Below are 19,590 nucleotides of genomic sequence, written 5' to 3'. Positions count from 1 at the left end.
TTTAAAACCCATCTTTATTATAGACGATAAGAAAAATTATCATGAAATAGTTAATCAATTAAATTGTTCATTAATCCTATAAATGCCCAGTTTTCGGTCAAACACATGTGCTCAAATATACACATGTATAATAAAGAGTGACACTGTCTCTTTTTGTTTGCTGTCTTTCTACACACAAAATGCACATCTATCATTCCTTCTCCCATTATAAATACAACCATTTCTTAATGTGTATTAATGAAATATTGTTAAAGATGTGAGCTCAAACAAAGAACCTTTTTATCTCAAATCACAATCAAGTTCCATCCTGTATTTTTCTGCTGTGTGTGTGTTTGTCACTGTTACAGCTTCTCTATGCTGGCAGCCACAATGGCAATTATGCAAGCATTTATGTTTGTGTTTACATGTACATACAGTATTTCAGACATGTATTTGTGTGTATACATTATTCACTGTTAATGTTTTTACGTATATATATCGTATGTACACAGTATGTGAATGAGTCTTATGGTCCAAGTGTGCATAGCTATTTGCTCGCTTTCCTAATTCTAAGCATGTGTCAGTTTGTCCGAAAGTGCTCAGTAAGCACTATGACGAGTCTCAAGCTACATTTATTGTTCTTCTGTATCTTGGTGGAATAAGCGACTGTGTGAGTTTCAATGTGGCAATTGTGTGCTTGCGGCCGGTGATTCCGAACGTTCTAGCTTGACAGCAGACTCCATGCTGATGGGTGAGGTAGAGGAGGGAAGGACACATGAGCCCTTGTTCTCCAGTGAGGAAGAGGATGAAGGCAAAGACACCACAATGTATTTCTGGAGAGGGCGTGAGCCACCCACAGCACCTGTGTTTCCAGACTCAAGTTTGACGAGTGGCTGTAAAGACGTGGGGGTGCTGGGGACTGTACTTGTGACAGGAGATCCAGACTGGGAGGAGCTGAGAGTGATTACCTGGAGGAAGAGTTTACATCTACAATTACAACAGATATATAGATTCGATTTTGACATTTTCTAAAGAAATTGTGAATTTCAGTTCAACTTGGAAAACTCACTGCCACGGTGCTACAATGTTGGTAGTTTTAGGGCATTGCATTGCCATTTCTAAGGTGTTGCTAGGGGTAGTTGCTGGGTGGTTGCTTACTGTTCCAAATCAAACCCACCTCCAAGTCTCTGACAATCTGGATATACATATGGCTTGAATTTACATATCTCGTTCAATGTAAATTTATGGGATTTTTTTCAGTTATTACTTTTCTAAGATCTGTATGAGTGTAATGAGAATATGATTTGTCTTTTACATTACATTTTACATCAGAGGGTGACAACAGTGAATCAGCTTTCCTAGGAGACCTCCTAGGAAAGCTAGGTTGCTTCTGAAAGAGGTGTTAGTGAGGCCAGCAGGGGATGCCCACCATGTGGTCTGTGTGGGTCTTAACGCCCCAGTATATAGAGGCTATGCGTGTGACGTCACCATCGGCTGGAGTGACTGCAGTTAAACAGCAGTAGCAGCAATAACAGGACGCTATGCTGGAATTGACAATATTGATTTCTTATATTTAAATCAATAAGCTACTAATAGCCGGATTCTTAAAGGAAGTTGTTCCATGGCAGAAAAAAGCACTTTCATTCATACACTTGTGAATCGGAATCGAATCGTGACTTCATCTGTATTAATACTCAGCCCTAGCAGAGAGCTCAGATACATAAGACAAAACTTCTTGTATTGTTAGAGCCAAATTGCTAAACTTAAACTGAAAATCTTTCACTAATGAACAGATTAGTATGGAGCCACAGAGCTCTGTCTAAAGCAAGATGCAGTTACACAAGTCTAAGTGGCAAAAAGACTGGAGCTTCAGCATTTGTTTTTAGCCTGAATGGCGCGAAAAAGACAACACATCCGAAACGGGAAAAAGCTTTGCGATTGACTATACAACTAGATTTGACAAGAAATCTGAGGTATATTTTTACAGACTGCCGATACCTAGAGAACAGATAAGCAAATGGATTGCTGCAATTCCAACATGACATCATGACTTTGCGTAAACATACACGCCACTTTCAAGTCAAGTGGCGTGTTATCTATACGCATTTTGAGCTATCCGCGTGTATGTCCACGCCGAAATCTTTTGCGTGTATGTCTACGCCATTAAATGTCCGTGTGATTCCGCGTGTATGTGTACGCCGTTAAATGTCCGAGCGAAACGAAGCAAAATCTATATCTACATCTGTGGAGCGATCTTTTTTTTCCTAGGATGGTAGGAGAACACTCATAAATGGTTAACCCCAGTGACGAGTAGGTTTATGGACGGGGTTGGGGTAGGTCATATATCTATATATACATAATACAGTAATATAACGTTAAGTCAAAGGCGTTGATAAACACGCTGAAAAGCGATTATGCGTGTTGATAGCACGCAAAAAATGGAAATACGAATTGGCGTGTCATACATACGCCATTTCATGAGATCAGTCTGGCAATTCATAGAAACTACTGGACTCCTGGCAGAAAAAAGTGGATTTACAGTTATCATTTTGTGTCACTATGCTGAATTTAGGAGTAAAATCAAACCCTATATATTGTATTGACAACTCATCAATTAAATATTTACCATCGTTTATTATCGTATATGTTTTTAAATAAAAAATGAAAAAAAAGTACCCATTCTTTCACAAATGTTTGTAGAAGCAGTCTGCATGCCTAGGTGTTTGATTTGTGGCCATGGAAGTGATTGGAGCACCTGAATTCAATGATTTGGAGGGATGTCCCAATACTTTTGGCAATATAGTGTATTTAACATTGATATAAGTTATCACATGGAATTAGACCTACCGATATTGTATTTATATATCCACCTGTTTCCGGGGGGTGCTACTATAAAAAATAAAGTGGGCGCAACTTCCGGTCAGGCGGCGGAAGTAGCATACCAATGGTATTTTGTGTGCTATTTAGCGAAGAGGCAAGGTTTTTCTTTTTTTCGGATAATTTTTTTACTATTAAAACTAAGTGGCAAACCTTTATGAGAGATGTCGTTACGGAGCTCATGGACAACATGTGCTAATTCAGTGGCCAATTTTATTATAGCCTACAATTATCCCATTATATAAACATGTTTTCGGTGCTAATGCAGACGTGTTCATGTAACATGTAAGGGTGGCGCTGCCAATAAAACACCTAAAAGCTGTCACAAGGAACCGGCAAAAGTAATGATTATGAATATGTCAAATATAGCAATGATACATTTTAATTAGGCTATTTAGTAATAAACAAGTGTTTTCTGTGTCGATGCGGACTCGCGATCTTCACAGTAGTGAACGCGCCGGAGAAAAATGCACATTTCATACGGATTACATAGTTTTCTTTCGTTTTGAATTGTTACGTTTAAGACATTTCAAGCGTTCTGTAGATAATATATATATATATATATATATATATATATATATATTTCTCAGGTCTGTAAGGCAAGTAGACTATGCTGAGTTTCGGTTCATTTATGAGACGAGCTGCAGTTCAGGCGCCGGCGCCTCCGTGTGGTGATATTATTGTCTGCTATATTTACTTATTATTTATTAAATCCAGGTCATTTTTGGATGAAACATTGATTAAAATGAAGATACAATTAATACAAAACAAAATTAACTTTAAAAAAAGGCTTAGTGCTTTCTGTTTGAGGTCTGTAAAAGTTTTAAAGCAGTCTTTTAGTAGGCTAACGCTTTCAGGGAACTCTCACGTCCGTAACATTGTTTTTTGCTTATAAATGCGAACACGAAAAATAAAATAAAATGAATATTTTATTTTCTGTGGAGAGCCAACCCTTCTTCATCCAGTGGGTAGTATTACTTTAGGTTGCGCAGTGTAATTCACACATTTCACAGAATTACAAAAAAAAAAGAATTTTGCCACCTAAAACTTTAAGATTTTTTTGTGTCACGTCCGTAACGCATGTGTATTTCCCTCATATTAAATATAAAATCCATGTGTTATATTTTTCTAATGTCTGGACTTCTTTATTAATGGAGTATGATATATAAACAGAAGTTTTAATATATTAAATGCATTTTTTGTGGTATTGTATTGTATAATGTTAACTTCAAATAATAGGCTACTAATAGTAATTTAAAGATATGCTATAGCCTATTGCATCTGGATGGGAAGGATAACTCTGGGAGTTGAAATTCTCCCTTCACACACCGCAACACAGGTTCGTGGATCGATTTCGGTTTTATATTGCGTATGTTACAGCATATTTAACATGATTCTTTTTTTTTATCATTATTATTTAGGAACAAATGAGGGTCTCTGTTTAAGAAACGCTGGCTCGCAGCAGCAGGTTCCAAAGCACCGCAGCGCATCTTCAAGTTTAGCCTAACCTCCAGTTTAACTGCCACAAGTTGATCTTCTAGTAATAAAGAATTCATCGTGGAAAAACACGCTGTTTTTTTATTGCATTTTTAATTTATAAAAAGTTAAATAATAAAAAAAAATTATATAAATATTAGTTTAGCCTATAACGTTAAGGTGATGATACACAGGGCAACTTTTTGAGCAATGTTGCTGGGCAATCTTGCCGAGCGACTGTTGCTTGGGCACTTTCCCATTATCTGGATAATTTAGATCGGTTGTGGGCCCTGTGTCTCATCTGGTTGCCCGTTGACGGCAACATTGCCCATCAACATTGCTCAAAAAGTTGCCTTGTGTATCATCACCTTCAGTCGATCATTAATTCTCCCGACGATCGACTAAGAAAATGTAATCGAATGCCCATCCCTAGTAGCCTAAGTTACTGCTATTTCACCATTTTTTTATTTTGTTGAGGTTATGTTCCCACATCGTTAGCAAGTTTGGATCGCTAACGTTACATCTTGAATGACTGTCAACTGTTGAATGAAGGAACGAGTGTCCCGTCAGGTCTCGCTTGTTTACTTCGAACCGGAAGACGCGCCCACTTTTGACGCTAGGCCTCATGGGACGTAGGAAACTTGTGGATAGCATTCACAGGCAAATTTGCATTATGTATTTACCCGGCATCGAAATCAGGCACATAAATGTCAGAAAACACAATCCCTGGCTGCATGTCAATACCCATGCATCACTGGATCTTTGGTAAGTTGTAAGGAACACTATATTGAGTCCAACCTTTAGTTTAAACTGATAATCGTTTGTTTTACTCATGTTTTCACAGTTTCCCCTATTAAATCCAGTCACGCAGCAGGCCATTTTGCCACTCAGTCCGGCTGAGGGGGACGTGTTCTGGCGGGAAAGTGACGTCAATGCACACCCCCTATAGTGATGGGGACACTATAATTTAACAAGCACCGTCCTTCAGAAGAGACATTAAACCGAGGTCCTGACTCTCAGTGGTCATTAAAAGTACCATGGCACTTCTTGTAAATGAGGTAAAACCCCAGTGCCCTGGCCAAATTCCCTCCATTGGCTCTTAACAATCATGGCCTCCTAATAATCCCCATCCACTGAATTGGCTTGATTACTCTCTCTCTTCTCCACCTATAGCTGGTGTGTGGTGAGCGCACTGGCGCTGTTGTTCTATCGCAGCAGTCGCATCATCCAAGTGGTGGTGGTTGAGAAGAGATTCCCTGATAGGATTGTAAAGCGCTTTGGATGTACATAGTAAAGCGCTCTTTCAGTGCCTAATTTCATTTTATTTAGTTTCAACTAATGAACCGAGGATAAACAATGTCTGCACATTGAAATTGCAGCGCCAAAAATTATTTACCAAAGAGCGCAACATTTCGAACAGCCAGGCCTTCCTTGGGGCAAAATACCTGTGTGGAGTGAGATGCAACTCTTTATAAGAATAGGTGATGATAATGATTAGAAACACATTGTCTCATGTGAAAAAAAGAAGAAAAAAAACGAAACTGCAATCTAAATGATCAACTAAGCAAATAATAATAAAGACAACATAAATCACACCTGTTACATACACACTACACTAAGGGTAATGAAGGGGATGGATTTTGGAATCCAATGCTGCTTCAATGTTTATCTAATGAGTGATTATAATCAAGGTATCAATCAATATTTTTCCTTCTAAACATCACATGAGTTGAATGACTTCTCTAGGCTTATGAGATTTTACTTTTTATAGAAGTGACCAGTGTGATTACTGAAATGTTCTTTTCATGTATTCTCTAATGTCTATATTTGATATGAATGCAGTAGCAGTGCTTGCTCATTTAGCCTGGCTTCCAGAAATGAAGTGTGGACTTCTTTAACATGTGTCAATACATATATCTGGTTTTCTAGGGTACTCAGACAACTATGGTCACAGGGGTCATTGGAATCAATAGTTTGAGTGACCATTTCGTACATTACTTTACAGTGTTAGATTAAGTGTCCTCTCCTTGAGAGAAATAACATTATCTTGATGTTTTGAGAGGACTCACCTGTTTATAGTTAGAGCCTGCCAAATCCAACCTTGTGATTTGAAAAGCTGTGTTGATGTGTGTGTTAGTATTTTTTGGTTACAGGTTAAGGAACCTGTAATTATTGGAGATTGATTGAGTTGTTGTTCTGGACATGCTGGCGCCCAGCAACCCAAATCTGCGACCTGGAAGGTCACGACGTGCCTAACTTCAGGGTCCGAGTGTCAGCTGCATAATCAATGGAGATATGCTTCAGTCTCTGTATATTGTGTGGAAAATTACTTTGTTTATCTATTTCTTAGCCAATGAGAATCATTCAATTTGAAGCAATGACGTAGCTTAGACCTTGGTGAAGTGTACAATTGCTGTGACCTTTGTAACTATAAACGTGGCGGCCTACGAACTCCGTGCGAGTCTTGAAGCGGACTTCTGCCTTGACGAAACTGCAAACTATCTTCAGTAAAACTTTTCTTTAATTTATTATAATTCTGACTCTTGTCTTAATTAATCATTTCTGGTTCTGGGTCTTTGACTGTAAATCCCCTTACAGTAAATAATGCAACATATTTCATTTACTACTAGGCTATATATAATAATTAAAAGTAGTATCATACATACATTTTATATTTATAATTTTTAAAAATGAGAAAAAAATACAAAGGCTACTACAAAAAAGTTTTTATATCAAACTCGTCATTTAAGTCGTGGGCCTAGATGAGAAGGAAATTCTGATCTAACAAGCATGTCATGGAAGATTTTGACGTCTAGTTTAGGATCTTCCTTAAAAATGCACATTAATTTAGGATCATTAGAGATAATATGCCAATGCCTACTGAAAACTTTTCAAACCCCCGCACAAAATGCAGAGATACATTTTACATTTATTCATTTAGCAGACTCTTTTATCCAAAGCACAAACATCTTTTTGTTAAATCAGTGGCTTGTTGAGAATAAGATTCATCTGTGCTACAAATTCTGCACTCTCACTTAAATTGTCTAACAGGCATCGGCGTAGATTACGCGGGGGACGGGGGGGACGTGTCCCCCCCCCACTTTTTATACAATGTAAATTCGTCCCCCGCACTTTTTCATAGGGCAAGTGTTTCAACGACAAGCTGAGGTTTTCACGGGTGTGTATACATCGATATTTAAAATCAAAAGAGTCAAGGATAATCTATACGTGACTTTCACGTTTCCATGGTAATCAGTCACTCGTGCATTAGCTTACGACACGCCCGCATCCGCGCCGAATCCATCAGTTTCATAGAGTTCAAAATGGCAAAAAACTCTTCACTCCTTTTTCACGAAAAAGTCAAGCACTGTAAGTAAGTTGTCATGTAGTATCCGAATTGTGTTGCACAATGATGAATAACTCCGCCTATTTCTCTTGTTGAATAATTAACAGGTTTTGTTGTAAATTCACTACCCGAACAAACATGCAATATTTTCAATCTTTTTTTTACTCGTAATGCATTTTATTTTCACAGATATGTTATCAAAGCCCTTCAATTTAGAATAAACATGTTGAATGTTAATGCTGAATTTGTATTTTCATGCATTAACAGCCACGATCTGCTTGAATCAGGCAGCGTTGTAACGTGTACATGATGTTTATCATAATTTGGTAACACTTTACAATTAGATAAAAAAAGTTTGTAGACAAACTTTAAGTTCTCTTGAAAAAGCCTAACTAGAAAGTTTGTAGTAGTTTTAAAAGCTTGAAGTTTGAAGGTTTTCAATAGGAAAGTTTTAGTTTAGTAAAACAGACTTTGTTTAGGCTAGTAAGAAAATGTAATTTTGCCAAAAGAAGAACTTTTATTTTAAGTAAATGTTATTTTTAAATCAGCTTCAGTGTGATATTTAACCATATTATCATGCTTAACACTGACAATTTGAATAATTGTAATGCTGACAATTTGAATAATTGTAATGCGATGATCAGATATCTAAATCAGAGAATATCATGTTTGGGCAGTTGGATTATTTATTTTTAACAGCGGATTCGGGGCACTCAAAGTGCACCAGATTAGTCAATTTATCCTTAAAATGTACAAGATCTTCTTTCAGGGGGGCATGCCCCCGGACCCCCCTAGAGGTACAGAGATCCACCTACGAAAATACTGTGGTAAAACAGTAGACTATATGATGGTCTATGAAAAATACACATTTTATTGTCTTATTAAAATACATGATCAGGATTTTACCACCTTCGCCTAGTTTTAAGCCAGGAAAAACCCTGCATGTGCAATATAAAGTACTGGACAACTTTCTTTCTTTTTTTCTGCTTTATTGCTTTAAAATAAATAGCATATTAAGCCAATTAAGCAAAAATCTGTCAACAAAAGTCTGAAGAAAAATAAAACTGGTATTACACTTGACATTCTGCCCCCTTCACTTTTGAAATGATGGCTACGCCCCAGCTAACAGGCAAGCTTTAGACAAAAGGTCTAGGGTGGAAACTATTGCCTCTTACTCCACCGGACGCGAATAGCGCGTCAAATTCGCGTCTACCGCGTCTAGTTTGATGCTTGACCACTTTGTGTTAATTCGCGTGTCAAGAGTGAAACTGACGTGCGTAAAAACAAAAGTTTGAAGCAAAATTTACGCGCGTCAGAATCGAAACCCGTTGGCGGCCATCTTTTTTATGTTGATCGAGCATTCATCGGAGAGTCACCGCTCTGTATTTGCTCTGTAGAGCAGAACGGCGGCGTAGGGGTAATCGTCGCCGTATTTGTGTCCACCAGACCCTTCGAAGGCGAACCCAGTGTGGCGTGTTTCACAATTGGCTCGCTCCAGGAGCTGCGCCTGGATGACGGCGGCTTTCAGCGGTACTTCCGCCTGTCCCACGCCCAGCTTGATGACCTGTTGTCCCACATCGGAGCGAGGATCACCCTCGCCCTCATCCACCTAATCTGTCATTTATTTTAGTTTTGATGATAAAAATGGAGCCAGCCTCCAAAAGTGATTAATCTGTCCTGAGATTTTTCTCTCTCTCTCACACAACACTGTCCAGACACAAACTTATGGAGTATGTTGGTTGTCTTTAGATTATAATAATATTTCATATAATCTAGATATGGAATAAATAGCATTCAATACAAAACGAAAATGTCTCATATATTGAAATCAAGTTTTATGTGATAAAATATTTGCTTTGTTGTGCATTAGAACCACAGTCATATTACAAAATAATTTATTGAAGCATCCAGATACTTCACCACGTGACAGCAGCAAGCAGCTAGGCTCCTGATTGGTTAACGCGGCGCGAATTGACGCAGAAGTTCAGATTTTTCAACTCGGGCGGCAGACGCGACTTCGCGTCAAACGCGTGAATGCACAAATAGCACTAACTAAATCATTCGCGCGTAACGCACTTAAAGCGGCATGTGCAAATCAGGCGTATTCGCGTCTACCGCGCTCTACGCCTCAATCACGCCGCAGGAAGTTTTTACGCGCGTAACGCGTCTTTGCATTGACTAAACATTGAAATCACCATTAGGGTGCATTCACACTTGTAGTTCGATTTGCTTGGTGTGAATAGACCCATAATTAGTATTCCTATTCGTAGGTTTTGAAATTTTGTACAAAATTTACTTAAGAACATAAGAAAATATAAAGTCTACAAAAATGTATCTAAAGTGGATAGGGATTCTTTACTTGACCTTAAAAAAGATGTTACACTGTAGTGGTGCATCCTGCAGATAATTTTATTGTTATACAATAAAAAAAAGTGTTGTGCTTTTTGTCAAATAAGGAAAAATAAACATTTATTTTCGAGTTTTGCCTTCTCTCTGTCAGTGAAGTCCATTATGAAACGCGTCCGAAAATGAACTGTAACTCAGCAAATACTTGTCACACAGGCACGAGAGATTTTTCTTTATGAAGCTTGAATTCTCTTCTTTCATTCGGCAACTTTTTCAACTTAATAAAACTGTTTAGAAATCATTTGGATGGTTTAATGACCTGTTCTGGTGAGAATGGTGACTTTCCCGGCTCCCCCCAGCGTTCCCAGGCGGAAAACCAACCTTGCAACATGGGGACTAACATCCTGGTAAGTTGGAAATAGGAAGTGTAATACAATGTGCACATGTAAATGTGCTTTATACCTTTAAGGACATTCTGCAACGTCGCTACGCACGTGCCCCTAAGGGAAGACGCAAGCTGTTGTGGAGAGTTTAGTTCGTACATGCCTGTATGTTACCTGCACGTTTGTTTAAAAATACAAAGTATTCATTGAAGTCTAAGACTCGTGTGAACATTTGAATTATTTACAGGAAGTCTCGTGAGAAGCGAGAACGAGCGAGAAACACAAACTGCTTTACGGCAATTCGACATAAACACACACACCGCCCTCAATGTGTGTGATGTATTACCCACCTCGGTAGACATAGCTCCACACGATAAAGTTGATCGGCTCCGATAAAAACAAATGCCCATGAGCAGCGGTAGAAAGGGGAGGAGGGTGCCGCAAGTGAGTTTTTTTACAACATTGTTGTGAAATATATGCCTCACAGCTGTAGAGGGAGCTCGTTGAGAAAACATGCGACAACAAAAGTGAAAATCAGCCAAGAAATAGCTAGAGTTGCCGAGTGCCCCTTTAAATTAAGTAATTTATATAAAACAAATATTCTAAGTTTATGTAATCTGTATGAAAAGAGAGAAATATGTCAGTATTTTTCTTTTCAGCTCATTATAGCTCATTAAGTGCTAATCTGACCACGCCCACAGAGAGCGCGCGCTATTCAAACACAAATGACCTGAGGCAAGCCATGCAAACATGCCAAACGCCCACATCAGCAGGATAAAACACATCAAGTTTAATAAGAATCATGGTACCTTACGTCGTCTTGCTACGCTGTGAGGAATAATACTATCGTAATGGAAAATTTACCTCAGAAGTACTGGTAGTTTCATTTAGAGGAGCAACGGATCAAGCTGATGTGAATAGTACGTGTATTCTTAAGTGCTTTGTTCTAATTGCGATATGGAATAGTGTCTGTAAACCGCAAAAAGACTGTTTAAATATGAATTGCGTGTCTGTGTGTTAATGAATGAATGAATGAACGGCAAAGACATGCGTGCACTGTTGTTTACTACAGCTGTACAGCGCACCTACATTAGTAAACATGTTATTTTTCATGAAAACGTCCAAACTATATTGCTATAGCCTACTGAAATGAGTCAAAATAGACTGAAATATGTTGAAATAAAATGTCTTTGTCTAAGCAACAAGCTGCAAATTAACATTTATATGCTAATATATCATAAACATGATATGTTACAGACTAAATATGAATGTTTAGACAAGATTTCGTTGATTAGTTTTGGATAGATTATAAAGTTTTTACTGTAAAAAAAAGAAAGACTACTGCCACATCAAATAAGCTTTTGTTCGCCAATTTCTGCTCACCGGGTTAGTATGGGATGTTTTGTCAAAAACAAAAGTAGGTATATTGAATTATCAACTAAGATGTTATTCTAGTGTTTGTTCCAATATTCAAACTAATGAATCCTTACCTTTGAAATGCGTATGATAATATGTATACTTTTTACAAAGAAAGATTACACTTGAAATATTGTTAAAATTGTAATTGTTGTTGTAATTGTAACCTTTTGTTATTGTGTTTTATTAGTGACACATTTGGGGAGAGGATACATATTCCAAAACTTTCTGAAAATACAGTATGAGAATTAACCGCACAATTAATATAAATGTTTACCTTGGATATTACACAATTTGCATGCATACAAAATTTGTGGAAAAAGACAAAAAAAATGTTTAAGATGTTTCCAACTCTAACTTTGAACCAATTCTGTACAATATATATATATATATATATATATATATATATATATATATATATATATATATATATTCTCTACAGAATTGGTTCAAAGTTAGAGTTGGAAACATCTTGATTTTTTTTGTCTTTTTCCACAACTAAGAATCCGAGGACAAAATTAATATTATATATATATATATATATACACTCACCTAAAGGATTATTAGGAACACCATACTAATACTGTGTTTGACCCTCTTTCGCCTTCAGAACTGCCTTAATTCTACGTGGCATTGATTCAACAAGGTGCTGAAAGCATTCTTTAGAAATGTTGGCCCATATTGATAGGATAGCATCTTGCAGTTGATGGAGATTTGTGGGATGCACATCCAGGGCACGAAGCTCCCGTTCCACCACATCCCAAAGATGCTCTATTGGGTTGAGATCTGGTGACTATGGGGGCCATTTTAGTACAGTGAACTCATTGTCATGTTCAAGAAACCAATTTGAAATGATTCGAGCTTTGTGACATGGTGCATTATCCTGCTGGAAGTAGCCATCAGAGGATGGGTACATGGTGGCCATAAAGGGATGGACTGCTCAGGTAGGCCGTAGCATTTAAACGATGCCTAATTGGCACTAAGGGGCCTAAAGTGTGCCAAGAAAACATCCCCCACACCATTACACCACCACCACCAGCCTGCACAGTGGTAACAAGGCATGATGGATCCATATTCTCATTCTGTTTACGCCAAATTCTGACTCTACCATCTGAATGTCTCAACAAAAATCGACACTCATCAGACCAGGCAACATTTTCCAGTCTTCAACTGTCCAATTTTGGTGAGCTCTTGCAAATTGTAGCCTCTTTTTCCTATTTGTAGTGGAGATGAGTGGTACCCGGTGGGGTCTTCTGCTGTTGTAGCCCATCCGCCTCAAGGTTGTGCGTGTTGTGGCTTCACAAATGCTTTGCTGCATACCTCGGTTGTAACGAGTGGTTATTTCAGTCAAAGTTTTTCTTCTATCAGCTTGAATCAGTCGGCCCATTCTCCTCTGACCTCTAGAATCAACAAGGCATTTTCGCCCACAGGACTGCCGCATACTGGATGTTTTTCCCTTTTCACACCATTCTTTGTAAACACTAGAAATTGTTGTGCGTGAAAATCCCAGTAACTGAGCAGATTGTGAAATACTCAGACCGGCCCGTCTGGCACCAACAACCATGCCACGCTCAAAATTGCTTAAATCACCTTTCTTTCCCATTCTGACATTCAGTTTGGAGTTCAGGAGATTGTCTTGACCAGGACCACACCCATAATGCATTGAAGCAACTGCCATGTGATTGGTTGATTAGATTGCATTAATGAGAAATTGAACAGGTATTCCTAATAATCCTTTAGGTGAGTGTATATATACTGTATATATCATTTCTTTTGTCCTCGCATTCTTTGGTACCCAGTGACACACCTGTGTGAAAGGCTCATTATGCAGCTCATTATGCGTGAATCATAATATATTTATAAGCAACAGAAAAAAGCACAAATGTTAAAACATCTCAAGGACCCCAAAAACAACTTAGACCCAAGAGGGTTAAACATGTTCAACTTTTCATAAAATTGACGTGCACGTCAGTTTTACTTTTCGTAAACTGACCAATCACAGCCTGGATGGGGCGATACATAAATTTTTTTTTTGACATGCTACAGTAAACTTTCAAATGTTGAACTCCTCCTGCATGAATAGTTCTGATTATTGATGAGATAGTAGCATTAACAAATTAGAGACCAATGTAAGCCATTTTTCTTGCACAGGGATTTAATGAATAAAAACAACTCACAAATATAAAACTGCTGTTTTGTCCGACTGGAATAAATATTATACCTGTGGTGAGCAATATAGCATATTATAACATAAAATTAAACGCGGTAGGCTATTTTATTATTATAAAGTGCAGAGACGTGAGTGCAGAGATCGTGAGTGGTATTTACGACAGTAACGTTAAATACAAGTACTCCACAGCTACTCTAGGGGTCGCTGTTTGACAAAAACTGAATTCCTGCATAGTGCGCCTTTAAATGAAGAGTTTGATATAAAGCCTTGTAGCAGCCAATATATTATGTATTTCTTCATGTTTATAATAATAAATATAAACTTTATTTTTGATTCTACTTTTTAAATATATATAGCCTTAAATATAATACAATAGTATTTTTTCCCTAGTGTGAGTCCCACTCATATGCAGGGTCTGCTTCAAAGGAATTATCCGCACATAAATTGGATTTGCCTCGAACCTTGGAACTTCTTGGAACTAACGACAATGCTACCTACTGAGCAACTGTCCCGCCACTATAATATCATAAAGGGCACCTATAATGCAAAATTCAATTTTACATGGTGTTTGAACATAAATGTGTGTTGGCAGTGTGTGTACAAAACCACCCTATAATGATAAAAATCCACCCAGTGCTTTTTTTTTTATTTTTTTAATCCCTGTAAATCAAAAGCGCTGTCTCAGAACAACCCGTTCTCAGATTCGGGGCAATGTGACATACTTTTGCACAAGCCTCTCCCACGACTGTTGAGTGACACTGCAGTTTTAGCATAGACCCGCCCTGAGTGAGCTGTAAACAGTCCGCCATTGTTTTGACGCCGTAGCAGCTGTAGACAAGAATGTCTCCTAAGTGGTTGAAGTGTTTTGTTATAAGATGTAAGAATGAACATAGCAGTCTTCATTTCACTTCACTTCATTTCATTTGGCAGCAGCAGCTCATTTGCATTTAAAGGGATACACACTAAAACAGCACGTTTTTCTCAGCCCAAAAAAGTGAGAATTAAACATGCTGTAAAAAATTATCTGTTGGGTATTTTGAGCTAAACCTTCACACAGACACTCAGGGGAAATTAGAGACTTGTTTTACATATTGTAAAAAGGGGCATAATTGGTTACCCTTTAACCTTGGACTATGACACTATTTTCTTCTAGAACTGCTGTAAAGCCGAAACAAACTTTATTGCAAAAAATAATTATCACTGTAAAGCTGCATTGAAACAATCTGTATTGTAAAAAGCGTTATATATAAAGGTGAATTGACTGTTCTTATAAAGAGTTGCATCTCACTCCACAAGGGTACTGTGTCTGATAAAGACCTAACATAATCGAAACGTTGCGCTATTTGGCAAATTCTTTTTTTGGGGCCGCATTTTCAGTGTGCGGACATTATTTATCCTGTTTTGGATATGCACACCTTTTTTTACTCAACTACCATGACACAAAATCCTTTAAAACTCTTACCTGCTGTGTGGATGCAGCCCCTGCACTTGTTGCCATAACAATATACTTGGTTGCTGGGGGTGATGGCTGAGTGGGCGTTCCAGGGCGAGTGGACATGAGGGTGAGCGAACTGGGTACTTTAATGATGCTGGGTGTGCGTGAACCACCTGACGTTGACAATCCACTCTGAGACATTGACAGAGTTGGCCGTGGCTGCAGAGGGACAGAGTGAGCATTCAGGTTTGATTTGAATGATTTTAACAAGGTATTTTTAGAGGAGAACTACTGGTTATGATTTAAACCAGCTCGACAAAAGTTTTATTTCAGATTTACTCACCTGTGTGATAGTGAGTGTGGTTCTGTTCACAGTTTGGGCCTGGAAGGAAGCCTGTGCACGGGCCTTGATCACATGGGAACAGAGCATGGTGCCCAGATAGCCAAAATCCGCCTTGTATTGATCCACCAAATCTGGTAGTGGCCTAGTTTTAGCAACCACACTTGCACAATGTTTCTAAACAGAATGAGAAAGAGAAGTTTTTTTTTTTTTAACCAGATAAGAACAAAAAGAAGAAAGTCCAATTAAATATGATTATACAACATCATATATATATATATATATATATATATATATATATATATATATATATATATATATATATATATTATTATCATTATCATTTTTATTATTAGTTCTGAGTGTGAATGTGTCCCAGCACAAAGTCCAATCAATGTGAACTTGGTCTATATAGTGGGTAGGGATGATGTGTAGAGACCGATCAGCAACGCTTGGATTGGACTGATTGCTCAGATTGACAGGTCTAATATTTACCATGCGCCATAGAACAGGAGCACACAATATTGAGGTAGACAGACAGCCCTGGAAGATCACCTGTCATCCACCAAGATTTTATAACTTGTTATTTATTCTACATAATTATAAGTATTGTTTTGGTTTGTTGTGTTTACAAGTGCAAGGCAGTTCTGAAAACAATCAGATTACTTATTTGGAGAGGTTTTTGGACTTCTGATAAAAAGGCGACCATGGCTCCAAATGCCATAACTTTTGATTGCTTTGAGGTATCAACAAATTTTTTTTCTCAATTACAATTGTCATGATTGTGAATGGCAAAAATTTATTTTTCATTTTATGACCTTTCATTAGGGCTGGACCCGAATATGAAAATGTGACATTCGAATAATCAGGTTTTTGGGGTTTTTTTTAGTGCACACCTGGCATCCCCCTCGAAACGCTTCTCATTTGCGCTTGAATATTTTTTACACTATAAAATCTGGTGAAATATAAAACTTAACACATAACTTCATTATAGCTACTTAATAAATATATTTGCTGCTTCTTGGACTACTAAAAGTGTTCCTGCAACGGGAGTATTCTCTGGCTAGAGCGCAGAACAGCGGAGTTTGTATGGACAGAAGTGCATGCCTTAGCTTGTATTTTGGGTTAAGCTGTGTTGCTTTGACATTGTGGAAAATACAATAATAGAACCAAAATGTATTATCCTTTTTACCCGTTATTATCAATCTAAATTAATCTACTGCAAAATATAGGAGAAATTTCGTTTTTATTTATTTAAATTTCGTTTTTATTTATTTAAATCTACCCTACTTTGTCAGTGAGAAAAATATTATAAGACTACCTTATTAAAAATATTGCTTAAGTTAAAAGACATGTGTGTGTGTGTGTGTTTTATATCACTATAGTGCAGTGTCCATTCTCGGAGCATATAAGCCCTGCTCGCGTGAGGCGCGCCGCTTCTTTGTTTAAATCTACCCTACTTTGTCAGAAATTTGTTTGTGAGAAAAACATTAGACTACCTTATTAAAAATATTGATTAAGTTAACAGACCTGTGTGTGTGTGTTTTATATCACTAGTGCAGTGTCCGTTCTCGGAGCATATAAGCTCTGCTCGCGTGAGGCGCAACGCTTCCCGCTCTTGCTGTTCTGTAGTTTAAAAAGTTTTTTAATTCAGAATGTGTCGTGTCACGCCTGTCTATCTATATTGCACCAAATACAACACTGCACTCCCTTGTGAAGTCGTTTGGATGAACGGTTCTCGAAATAATCAAATTGCAAACGGACAGACAGACACACGCATATTTTCGCACACACATGCACATTTGCACACACACACGCAAAGTCTCTCGCTCTCTCCCTCTCTGTCGTGCGCGCGCTACACGGTTTGGAGCTAGCGAGCTCTAGATTCCGGGAGATTTGAACTAATTTGCGGGCATCAGGAAGCCACTATCAATATGCGGGAGACTCCCGGAACTTCCGGAAGACTTGGGATGTCTGAGACATATAGAGATTACGAAGCTTTGAATATTCGATATTCATTACTATCGAAGCTTCGAAGCCCAAAAAATGGTATTCGGACCAGCCCTACCTTTCATACAAACTTTCTTATAGTTGTCATTTCAAGCATGAACAATAAAAATATGAAATCATTAATAATACCTACAGGGTGTAAGGGGTTCAAATGTAAATTTATTTGAATAAATAACAACAATAATATGAACAAACAAACTTGGCAGCACCAGAACTAGAGCTACTGCTCATCAGAATGACTGAACGCATTGTTGTAAGGTACTTACAAGTAACAGACTCTGGACATGATCGGCTCCAATCTTATCGATGTTAGATACCACTGGCCCATCCATCACAGCTTTAATACGAGCACCCTCTACAGACAGGCGAGGGATGATCAATGTCTTTATCACCTACATGAAAAGTAAAAGACTTAAGTTTACTCTCAGTGAATGATCAGCAACTTCCAACTTAAAATGTTTTGGTAGGGTCTTAAAAAAAGTATTAAGACCTGCACATCACTTTGACTTCTATGCGACACAGAATCACACTGGACATTTCTGGCTTTAAATGAACTATAGCAGAGTAAAGGTCTATAGAAGTATATAGGAAACCGTGGCAAAAATAATTTTAGCAGTACCATTTGCTCCAATGGCTCCAGAACTTTGGGTTAAGATTGTTGAAGGGTGACATGCTAACATCTGGATGCTAATTCAGTAGCCAACAGTGATGCGCGGGTTGATCCAAAATGAGCGGGTGCCTGCGGTCACATTACGAGTCATCCAAAAATATTTGTGATGATATTCGGGTCGCGGTCGGTCGGCAGCGTCTGATATTTGTATAGCGATTTATTCAGGAGTGCCGTGAGGCATGATTTTGGCCTCTGTGCTCGCGCTGGCCAGTGGAAAAGCGGCTAATGGGTGAAGATGGCATGAAGAATACTGTACATTTGCGAGATGGACGTATGTGCATTAGGCTACTCTATTAGTTCTTTGTTTTCTTTCTAAACAGTTAGGTTATGTTTATGTGGTATTTTTCATGTTTTCATCACGCAATCATGTTTTTGATGGGGTGGTGACGCGTTCACGTAACATCATGATGAGGGTGGCGGCGGCGCTGCCGAAAGCACCTAAAAGCTGTCACAAAGAACCGGCAAAAGCAATGAATGATTATGAATATGTCAAATATAGCAAGGAGACATTTTAATTGTTTATTAATAAAGATGAAGTTGACGTTGCTGCCTCGCGATCTTCGCAGTAGTGAATGCGCCAGAGAGAAATGCACATTTCATTCAGATAGGCTAAGCAGAGAGCAGTCCGTTTTCTTTTGTTTTGAATTGTTCTGTTTACAAGCAGACATTTCAATATAGATTGAAATATATTTTTCAGGTCTGTGAAGTAGGCTACCTTATACGCTGAGTTTCGGTTAATTTATGAGACGTGCTCGCGCAGGCGCCTCCATGTCATGATCTATTGTCTGCTATATTTACTTCTTATTTATTAAATCCAGGCAATTGGATGATGAAACATTGATTAAAATTAAGATACAATTAGTACAAATCGAAATTCACTTTAAAGAAAGGCTTTGTGTTTTCTGTTTGAGGTCTCTGTGAAAGTTTTAAAACAGTCTTTTAGTGCCGCTTCAGAACGGTCGCATCCGTAAAGGAGAACTGTCACGTCCTTACATTGTTTTTTCCTCATAAATGCGAACACGAAAAAATAAAATAAAATGAATATTTTATGTTCTGTGGAGAGCCAACCCTTCTTCATCCGGTGGGTAGTATTACTTTTGATTTGCGCAGTGTAATTCACAGAACTACAAACAAATATTTTG

At 38.0% G+C, this 19,590-nt stretch overlaps 1 protein-coding gene and 1 long non-coding RNA gene across 2 annotated transcripts in view; one reads left to right on the top strand and one right to left on the bottom strand.

Annotated features, from left to right (window-relative positions):
• taf6 (TAF6 RNA polymerase II, TATA box binding protein (TBP)-associated factor) overlaps positions 1-19,590 on the bottom strand; it is a 74,437-nt gene continuing 54,847 nt past the window's right edge. The window contains exons 12-15 of the mRNA XM_077231933.1: positions 18,045-18,170; positions 15,772-15,945; positions 15,456-15,647; positions 1-947 (exon numbers count right to left, since the gene is read on the bottom strand). Of these exons, the coding sequence (XP_077088048.1) occupies positions 657-947; positions 15,456-15,647; positions 15,772-15,945; positions 18,045-18,170 (783 nt within the window). The 3' untranslated portion in view covers positions 1-656. The remainder of the gene's footprint in view (positions 948-15,455; positions 15,648-15,771; positions 15,946-18,044; positions 18,171-19,590) is intronic.
• Positions 16,714-17,367, top strand: LOC143738980 (uncharacterized). Its single transcript, XR_013204114.1, has 3 exons — positions 16,714-16,962; positions 17,004-17,136; positions 17,297-17,367. It is a non-coding gene; the product is annotated as an uncharacterized LOC143738980 (long non-coding RNA).

The sequence above is a fragment of the Siphateles boraxobius genome, unplaced genomic scaffold (assembly GCF_051911475.1).
Source record: "Siphateles boraxobius isolate OS27281-9 unplaced genomic scaffold, OSU_SipBor_1 16, whole genome shotgun sequence".
Lineage (NCBI taxonomy): Eukaryota > Metazoa > Chordata > Actinopteri > Cypriniformes > Leuciscidae > Siphateles > Siphateles boraxobius.
Note: the sequence above shows the minus strand (reverse complement) of the source record. Positions and strands in the feature narration are given on the sequence as shown.